At 27.0% G+C, this 10,971-nt stretch overlaps 1 protein-coding gene across 1 annotated transcript; it reads right to left on the reverse strand.

The window, feature by feature from the left end:
* Positions 1–3,770: 3,770 nt before the first annotated feature.
* Positions 3,771–6,175, reverse strand: LOC108686179 (aminopeptidase N-like). The gene is made up of 4 exons (XM_018191317.1): positions 6,075–6,175; positions 5,606–5,982; positions 4,137–4,218; positions 3,771–3,969 (listed from the first exon to the last, which is right to left on the reverse strand). Exons 1-4 carry the CDS (start codon positions 6,173–6,175, stop codon positions 3,771–3,773), a joined length of 759 nt encoding a protein of 252 aa, XP_018046806.1.
* Between the last annotated feature and the right edge of the window lie 4,796 nt (positions 6,176–10,971).

Here is a 10,971-nt window from a genome sequence, read left to right on the forward strand (position 1 = left end):
AATTAATAATTATAATTAATAAAAATAATACACACACACACACACACACACACGCGCGCGCGCATATATATATATATATATAGATGTATGCAATATAATAAATATAAATATAAGAAATAAAATTATAATAAATATGTGTTATATAAAGAAGGTAGTCTTTATCTAAGCATAATTTAATCATAAAATATATTGTAAAAAACTTGTAAACAATATATGTAAGGAATTAATATTAAAGGCGTTTATCGTGTATAAAATAAGGACTAAGAAAGTTTGTAATAAAAAAAATATTTATAGAGGAAAGACCCCTATTATGAAATAGAGTTTATTTTGAGTAAATGCTAGAAGTCTATGAGAATTTAAAAAAATAATAGGTCATTTTGAAGGGAATTTAATAAGCTTTAAGATAATGTTATATAAAATTTAATTCAAATTTCATTTTTTTTGAAAATTAAAGAAATGTAAAAAGTGAGCAAATCACAAAGTTGAAAAATTATGCTCCTAATATGAGATGCCCCAAGAAATCGATAGTAAAACGCAAAATATATCAAAGTATTATAACTAAAAAACTTTATTTAATATTTCTTAAATAAAAACACAGCCAGGATGCGCGAGAAATGAGTATGCAATACATTATATCCAGAATTCATCTTCAGATATTTGAAATCAAATATCGCAGAAATAGGCACTCGACGTTCATTCTGATTGTCCTTTTTATTATTGTAATAACATTTATATTGTAATAACATTTATATTATTTCATATTAGAAATACTCTAGGTATTTCATTTTACGATTTCCATGCCTTATGGTTTTGTGATCATCAAACTAACTTCCGTAATTAAGCAATTCAACATATCCTGTATTTTTCTATTAGTAAGATCTTATTGTATTGATATCATGAAGAATTTATTGCTGAATATTTATTAAATAATAAACAATGTTTAAAAGTTCATTTCAATAAAACTTAAAGATATCCAAATTCTAAAATCTTTTTTTATGATAACTACAGGCATGATTTAATAATGAATTTTCTACTAAACAGTTTTCAATCTAATAAATTCATAGTGGTAACCAATAAATAATTTATTAGTTTAGCAGAAATGCCGCTATCTCATATTAAGCGTCTATCTTGTAATAGGAGGCTTTCCTCTATGTATTAATATTTATATAAATCAATTTTTATAAAAAGGAAAACGAAATCTAGGAATAATAATCCAATAAATCTTAATATTCTATTTTATAACATGTTTCTTACGTCACTTAGTATCAAATAATAATTAATCTTTCTATAAAAATAATATATCTTATATATTCAATTTCTTTTAAAATTGGGATAGTTGCAGTGACTTGCATAATAAACTTTTAAGTTTAATGTCTCTTTATTTTATGTATTGTATATGTACATTCGATTCCAAATATAATGTGTATTGATATTTTATATACATAGTTACATAATGTATTATTATATACATACATATGTGTATATATTGTATATCATATCTTTAAATAAAAATAAAAATAGTTAACAATGCTTTTTCAATTGCAGGTAAAAATTTATCGATCCATGCTAAGGATGAAGTAGAAACACTTATGGCTTTTTCTGCTGAATTCAACGCTGATCCTAGATTTTCAATGTTCTCATTAACAAATGAGCGAAGCTACAATATTATAAACATTTTATAATTATGTTACTTATATAATATAATAAGTTTTAAATTATTCTGTATATATATATAATTAGAATATAAGAGAAGTGTGTGTGTGATTGATATATTGATATATTAAATTATACAAACTGTATATACATATACAAACTGTATCTTGTTTAATTGAGTTTTCATAATAATTTTATTGCCTATAACAGTGAGCATTTTGGTTAAGAAATCTATGCCTCTTCTGTAAAAGTGTAAGAATAAAATATTTCAAGATTTGTTTTGTAAATATAAGAATTCATTGCAAATAAATAATCAAACCATTATGTTTTTTTAGTCACATTTAATTAATAAAAAATAAAACAAAAGGTTAATTGAATTTAACATTTTTTTCATAAAACTCTATTTTCCGATAAAACTTTTCCGATAGAAATGGTGCGCACAATCAAATATTTGCCGTTATAACGAAAACGTAAAATGATAATATTATCTTGATTCTTAAATAATAAGTTTTGATTGGAATACTCTGTTTATTGTAATAAAGAAAATAAAAAGTTATATAATAAAAAATATAAAAATAAAGAAAATAAGAACGCATAATACATACGATTTAAGAATCATGAGGAAATTATGGTGAATAAAATCAATGGCGTAATTAACATTTTCGGGATTGCCATTCAAAACGGCATTGATTATTGTCATTCTATATTGTTTGCGAAGTTTGAGTCCATACATTATAGATGCATTGAGAAATCTGAATGCTGGACAAATTTAGTATTTTGATTGTAAATACGTTTATCTGTATGATCCATTTCTTATAATCCATCTGTCGATTAAATGAGGAGTTTTAGTATATCCGAGTGCACTCAGCAAGAGTTCTTGTTCTGTATGTAAGTCAGTGCGCAGAAACCTGTTCCAAACAGTATGCCAATCATTATCATCACCTGCTCGAATACCCACGTAATACACGAAGCTCTTGTTTGTTGATATTATACTGCATATACATAAAATATATCATGAAAATATATAAATGTATAATATATTAATTAATTAGTTATCTTTCCCGAAGATAAACTTCACGAAAATATTTACCAAAAGATAAAGTACATATTAGAAACAAAAACAGTTGATAAGATTATCTCCTAATATTTGAATATATTTAAACTTTAATTTAAAATATTAATATTGCAAATATATATATATATATAGATATATATAGATATATATATAGAGTTGTATTGGTTTTAGAAGTTCGCTGGTAATTGATCTTTATATCTTTTCATATCTTTTCTCAGATAGAATCTACGTTTTAAAAAAAGTTTTCGATTTTTTAGACAGTGCATATTATTAACCATTAAGCAAACAATAGATAGAATCAATTCGCGATGCATTTTCTTTATTGAACTGTCCACAGGGACAGTTTTCCATAAAGCTTAATAGACTAAACATTGGTTTAAGTAAGTTATTTGCATAGTTCTGCAAATTATATATTAAAACATTATAAAAGAAATTGAAAAGGATATCATCAAATTTTAATTGTTTGTAGTGATAAGAAAACTTTTAAATATTATTAAAATTTTTATTTGTGACATATCTCTTAAATAATTAATAAGTTATATTTTGAAATCAATTTGATGTTTATATACGAGTAGAAGAATAACCTTACCTGAAAAAGACGTTGTACTCGCGATGAGCAAATATGATTGAGAAAATTGAAGTTATTTACTGCAGAGACCCACGGTTCGTATTCCGTTTCACGAGTAAGATATGTCGTAAGATCAAATGGAATAATCCATAACCGGCTCTTGCTAAATTAAAAGCATCATCTAGAAGCGCAGCTTTATTTATCACATGTATTTTTTGGAAATTCTTCAACTTCAAGTAGCGAATAAGCATTTTCCAGTTATTTTCGTCATAAGTGACTCTATAATATCCAACTTGCTGAACATTAAAAATCACCCACGAGTTTGGTTTTACAGAACTGATTAGCATGCTCTTGGCCTGTGGTTTCAACCAGGCAGCCGTAGTAGTTCGATTAAAAGTGAAATTCGATTCTTCGGTAACGAAGGTTAATGATATTCACCACCTTGATTTTTTGGAATTTGTGCTGCTTGATGATTTAGATAAAATCGTTCTTGCGAGGCAAAGAAAGCCTTCGTTTTGTAGTTTCGTGTATGATCACTAAGAGATATTCTGGCTGATTTGCCCAGGATTCTATGACGTCTTTTATAAATATGCCTTTGTACAATTGCCTTGTTATATTTGATGCAGCTTGCAAGTGTCGATACAAGTCGAATGGAGTGGCTGCTTCAAATGACCTAATAGTAAAAATAAATTTTTATGAAAAACAGTGTTAACTATAAAATTGTTATTACTTTAAAAAAATAAGATAATTACATACATCACGACAATAATATCGTTTATGTTAAAAAAAAATATCGACAGAAATTTAGAAACGTTCTGCATATATAATACAGACACCTACAACTCGCGCAAATAATTTTGTAATCCTAATTGGAATGTTGTGCTTCCGATCATATGACTGATCATGCGAATTACATAGGCACCTGAAAACGATATGACACAATACATTACAATCTATTTCTAATACAATATGTTATGATGAGTTTTATGTTACATTTCAGAAGCTAAATTTCTGTGTTTTGTAAATCTGAATAAAAACACATAAATTATAATCAATATATAACTTCAATGATTTTTTCTATTTTTCATTTTATAGAATTAATCGTAATAAGTTTTATAGCATTAATTTTATAGAATTAATTATTATAAGTTTAGCATCTTAGATGATATTAGATGTGGGAAAAAGTTCGTGGCGTTTTTCCCGTTAGATGGCATTAAAAAAACGCCACGAACTTTTTCCCACACCTAATATGTAAAAATATAATATTATTATCTGTTATTAAAAATTATTTAATAAAAGATTAAAAATTAAAATAATGTAAGAAGAAAATATCTTGCAATGTTGTGCATTTATGTGCATTTATGTTAATATTATTAAAATTACTAATATTAATATTAATAAAATTAATATTTAAATACAATTCTATTCAGATAATATAATTAACTTTGTATAATTGGGTGTAATAAATCCTAGACACTAATAAGACATAAGTTTGAACGATTTCCTGTAATCGCTATTTTAATTAAAATTTCAAAAAGAGTGTAGTAGAAATGTGGACAATTAATTGTAATTCTTACGAAATTATTAATATAAAAAAACGAGAACAATACATCATGTTAAAGATAAAAATGTTATAAAAATTAAATTCGTCAGTGATTAATTCTAGATATATATGATTTAAATAAATAATCATTTCTGAGGATCTAAATCACATGATCGAAAGATAATTCTATCTATATTTGCAAGACTGTTACACATATTTACAGTGATACGATTAACGGATTATGTAAGAAATAAGTGACGCAGCATTCATAAGCGATCAAAGGTGAATACAAATCAATTACATATATGTATAAAATATATATGGCAAAATTTATACATCTTTTTATTTCGTTTTATTTGAAAATAATTATAAATTACTTAAATTTAAAAAAATTTTTATTTAAAAGATTTAGAAATGATTATTCTTTTATTAATGGAAACATTTATTCAATGTAAATACCATTTTTATGTAATATAAAACATGTTAATGGTGTTCCATACGTAACTTACTATACCTTTCTAAGAGACAAAATCAAACAATACCATAATGCTGTTACGATCCCCGATCTCTTGACCATTTAATGTGCGAGTATGATTGTCAAAATTTGCAAGCAGTATCGGTTGCAAACAATCTACTACGAATACATTTATCATTCTCAAATCCGGTTCTGCTAAGGACACGCCAAAATATTGGAAATAAGTGGCGAAGCCCTCCTTCAACCAGACAACATCCCAGAATACGGGTGTCACCAGATTACCGAACTAACTGTGAGCGTACTCGTGAACCATCACTGACAGTCCGTTCACTACTTTTCTCCTCGGAGTTTCATCTTCATGCAACACTACAGATTCTCTATAAGTGATGAGGTTCCAATTCTCCATCGCATTGAAATTGAAATCCGGTATCGCAAATTGATCGACCTTCACGAGCGGGCTTTCTATTATTAACCATGTCTGTAACGTCGAGTAGACAGCCCAACCGCGATTCAAGGCCATCGATCCATGAAACTTCAGTCTCTTGTCCACATCTTGAAATCTCCCGAAATTTGTGATCGTTCCGGCAACAAAGTTATGTACTGCCCATCCTACTAAGTATGTGGACATTCGCGGTGTACGGCGGAATGTAATATAGTATGTATCACTTCTATAATAACATTTACAACCATTTGCTTTTGTTTTACGAATATTTTTGTATATGTTTTTAGTTTGATAAGATTGAAAAAAGTATATACTAACTCTTTTTGTACAGATTCCACTGGAGTATTACTCGTCGCTTTTTGATCCTTATAGTGACTAATATGCAAATGAAATTTCGCTTTTAAATAAGGTTCGTCCATACAAGGGAATGCACGACGTGCGTATGGGCGAAAATTGTGTTACACCAATTCGTCTAAAAAAATATAATAGTGTAAAATAAATTATAATAAATGTAAATTACAATAATAATGAAGACTGTTCTCATTATTATAAACAGATATCTTTAAATACTGCTTTCTAATTTTTTATTGAGCAAGAAAATTATAATTAAAATATAGGAGATTATATACAATAAATATATGTGCAAGTTTAAAAAATCTTAAGGAATATTTCATGCTCAGCATATTCTGACATAAAGTTCTCATTACATTCAAATTTTATCTCGACTACTTGCTGTAGCAGCTTTAAAATATAACACACATACAGTATTAAAATTCGCGAATCAAAATACCACAGCAAAAAAATTCTTAAAAGAATAAGTTATAAAAGTATTTGTCATTTATTGTTCAAAACAGTAATTTGAGATACAAAGGTTTAAAATTGGACAACAATTACGTTAAAACTATTTGTGAGTCGAGCATCACTAATACTATAACACAGTAATCTATAAATGGCTAGTATTTAATCTTTAAGTTTTAAAAACTACCGCTCGGAAAAAATAGTAAATATTTTTATAACTTATTCTTTTTTCAAAAACTTTCTTACTGTAATATATTGATTCGCGAATTTCTGAACATCTTGTGTAATTTCTCTCTTCGAATATTACCTCAGCCTTCCATCAACTTCATATAGACTTGCATAAAAACCGAATACATCATTTGCGATACGTCCTTTGAAGGACTTCTAACGTGTACTTCGTAGGGTCTAATGCGCGCTCGAGTTTAATCATAAGCATTTGTGTATCTTCGTCATGAGTGTAATGCAAAATCCGAGTCAACCTGCCCGATCTATCAAATAAAAATACATTCGTTTGTATCTTTAATGCATCCGTGTGCAGTACGATGAAATCTGTTTTTTCGAGCACTTGTTGTTGAAGATGATTCATACGTGATCATTATAATCCAATCGAGTGTGTATAGATCGATAGATCATAGGATATAGGAACGATTTCCTTGGGTAGTTGATTCCGCGCAGATACCGAGATACCACAGAAACATGGAATTTTCATTTTTATTCGTATCCTTGTTATCATGTGCAAACGTTAGACTTAAAGCGAAAAAAATAATTAATATAAGCAAGAAAAACGGAGAGTGATTAGATATGATAATATCAGAATATATTTGCTCAATCAATTTTTAGCAATCTTCTTAATCAATTTCTTTCAGTTATGTAAAGTTCGCTGAAAGGTATATCACTTTATGTTATACATATGTGTATATACTTGACAATAAGATAAAAATTGACACATGCACACACACACACACACACACACACACGTACAGTCACATTCGCGCGGATCTAAAATACTAGTTCTGTTTCTGCTGATACTGCCACAACATAATAGTTTTAATAACTTATTGCACAACGATCAACAATATTTATGATGTGTCGCTGTCTTAAGACTAAATAGGCTATTCGAAATTATTGTGTAGTTGTCATATTATTTATTACTAACAGTCTCTTTCTACCATAACTAGATCATCAAATTTGATTAAACATGTAATGAGATAATATTTGTGTCTCTGACAATAATGATAACAAGTCTTAGTGAGAACACAGTTGAATATAGATGCTTACGCTATCTATAATATTATTAAATGTTGATATTAATTTCATATTAACATAGCAATGTATAAAATAAAAAATATGAAAGAATAGGAAAAGAGGAAAATTTATCTATATCAAATAATTATCAATAAACTATATAAAATGTCAGATATATTGTCTGACTCAAGAAAATAAAATCCAGAAATTATTTCCATTTTTTATTAAATGGAATTCTCGGTTCATCTGAAGAATCTATTATAAATCTAATATTGTTTCTTTTAATTTCTGTCTCTAATATCCGCAATATTTTTTTGAATTAGACTTATCATCTTATTTGTCGATTTATTGATGGGTATTACTCGTATTATTCTTCGTTCGATCGAGACTGCTAGTTGGTGACAATGTTGAGGTTTTAGGCACAACTTGCTGAGATTTGCATATAATTGCCGTAGGCTACATGTCTTGCCTTTAGGCTGCGTTGAGGTTTACCTACGTTCTATACATCTTGATATTGGAAACCTAAGCGATACCGTAAGTTTAACTTCTAGTTATGATTCTAGGTAAGTCTCTACTTATAACTTATTTACGGGGAACATTTAAAAAAGAAAAATAAAATATTCTGCAACTCTTGATAAAACTAAAATTAATTAAAAAAATATAACAATATTCTAATAAATTAAACTCATTTGTTCTTTTGTAAATACTTACTTTGTAGAACGAAGGAGACAAATCCTTTTTGATAAAATTTGCTTTGATATTTGATTATACTTTTTGTCGACAGAAGTATTATTTTTTAATAAATATCTTGATAATTGTAAATTTGATAATTGTATTAAATTAACGTATTAAATAATGGTCTCTCTCGATGTGATATAATCTTTGCAAATCATTCATTTTGCTTTAAAAATAAGAATAAAGAGAATTGAAAAAAAAAATTTACGCATTATATGAGATAAATTCATATTTTCATAGAAAAAAAAAGAGAAAGAATTCAATGAACATTTTTTTATATATATATTATAAGATCTACTTTTATACTTTTAAAATAAAAAAACGATTTCTTTCAAATAATGTTTTATTGTTAAATTTTAATAAATTTTCTTAGTATTAATAAATTCTCTTAGTATTAATGAGATTACATAGAAAAATTGTTTTATTCTATCTGTAATATGTAAAGTAAACAATTATGATGCTGTCTTGCTGTCTTATATCATTTTATCGTACATTTCTCAATCCATAAAATTATAACCAATCCTACAAAATAATTACCTATTTAATCAATAAATCGATGTTTTACTATTCTCATAATATTTTCTGCATTTTTTAATTAAAAAAAGTTATTAAGCATTTTTATAATATTTGCAGTTAGTTTTTAACACGGAACACCACAGCAACTATAAGTAGTAGGAATACACTACAGACTGCGTTAAATGGAGAGCGCGTATATGTATAATTGAAAGGCTGACATGGCGGATGACTTGAAGGAAGTTGCAGTCATGATTGGCCTGCATAATGAAGAAGCTCGAACGCCATTATACTCGATGGCAAGCTTAAAGTTCCAGTACCAACCAGATAGGTACCTTGTGACAATCCTGAAGCGTTGAGAAACAATCCCTGGGAAAGTTTGTTCGGGATATTCCAGTCTTCGATAAAACGGTGGACTGCGTATATGTTTGCATAATTTTCTCCTTTGCAAATTCGCCTCTCGAGAGTTAGGGTACTTTGAAATTGCATCGATGATGTGCGAGTGCATAATGTGGTTTCTTCACGTCAGTATACTTCAATTGTTTTAAATTAGGATGAAAAATATCTCTTCGCAATACATTTTAGCAATAATTAGAATGAATATTAGAACATTTGTCGTCTAAAATAAATATTAATTACAAATATATCTAGATAAATATAAATTATAAATATATTTAAATAAATATTAATTATAATTATACCTAAAAAATATTTTTATAATACTTCATTTTGTGAAGCAACACGATGAAATTAAAATAGAATCTGATAACATTTTGTAGAATATTATAACAATGTAGTTATTCATGCAAGCCGTGTTTCATAAAGAAAATTCCGAATTGATAAAAGTACTAAAAAGTTCGAAAATAAACGATCTTCGAAGTATAATGCTCATTGAATTCAGTGATAAATCATGTTATCATTAGATAATAAATTTTATCATTTTTATCCGATATCTCAGCAAATGTAGTATATTTGTAGTTTATGAAGAAAAACTGCGAGACAACCAGGTATTTAAAGAGCTTTAAATTCTGCAAAGTGTTATCTAATTACAAGCGTCAAATAATTACCGTTTAAATATTTCTATTACATTTAAAAATCAATAAAAGTTTACTTTGCCTTATGACAAAATAGAAATAATATGTATAATAATTTTTTAATTTTCCTGTACAAATGCTTAGATTAGAAATAAATTTAGTCTTTTCTTTAAAATTAAAACAATATTTCTTGTTTCTTCCATTTTATTCGGCCTTCGTTTTGTAGAATATAGACGTATTTTCACACGCCGGAGAAACGCAAATATAGATCATGCAAATAGAATTATGTTTGCTTGATCGTTTTTGACTTCCATCGAAAATTGCCAATATAGACATAACAATTCAATTGTTCAAAAATCTATAAACTAACTGTATCCATAAAAATTTTTATTTTATAGTTTGTAACTATAAAATACTTTAATATTTTAAGTTATGTACAAAAATATGGTATGTACAAAACAAAAAGAACTATTACATGCGAAATATTTTTTTAATCGTATGCTTAAAACTATTTGCTTAAAACTGTTGTATTTATTTAAGAGTTTACACATTTATAATACTATCTTAGTTTTTAAGGCATGCAATGCCTAGATATTATGCATAGTTTTATCATAATATTTCAAAAAGTTATTATCTTAAAAGTTGTGATAAACAATAAATAAGTTTTATCGTAGTAATTTATAAAATTTATAAAATAAAGTCTATGAAAAAAATAAATGGTAGTACTAATTAGAATAAGCAAGACTCAAGCAATCACTGTAGAAAGATCAGAAATAATATAAAACTCGATTTTCTTGGTTTACTCCAAGAACGCTTGCTATCATTTTTTTTTATTATCTCCTTAGAACTCTAGAGCGATATTGATATCTTCATATTGACTGCGTCGAAAG

This window comes from Atta colombica, unplaced genomic scaffold (genome assembly GCF_001594045.1).
Source record: "Atta colombica isolate Treedump-2 unplaced genomic scaffold, Acol1.0 scaffold166, whole genome shotgun sequence".
NCBI classification, from domain to species: Eukaryota; Metazoa; Arthropoda; class Insecta; order Hymenoptera; family Formicidae; genus Atta; species Atta colombica.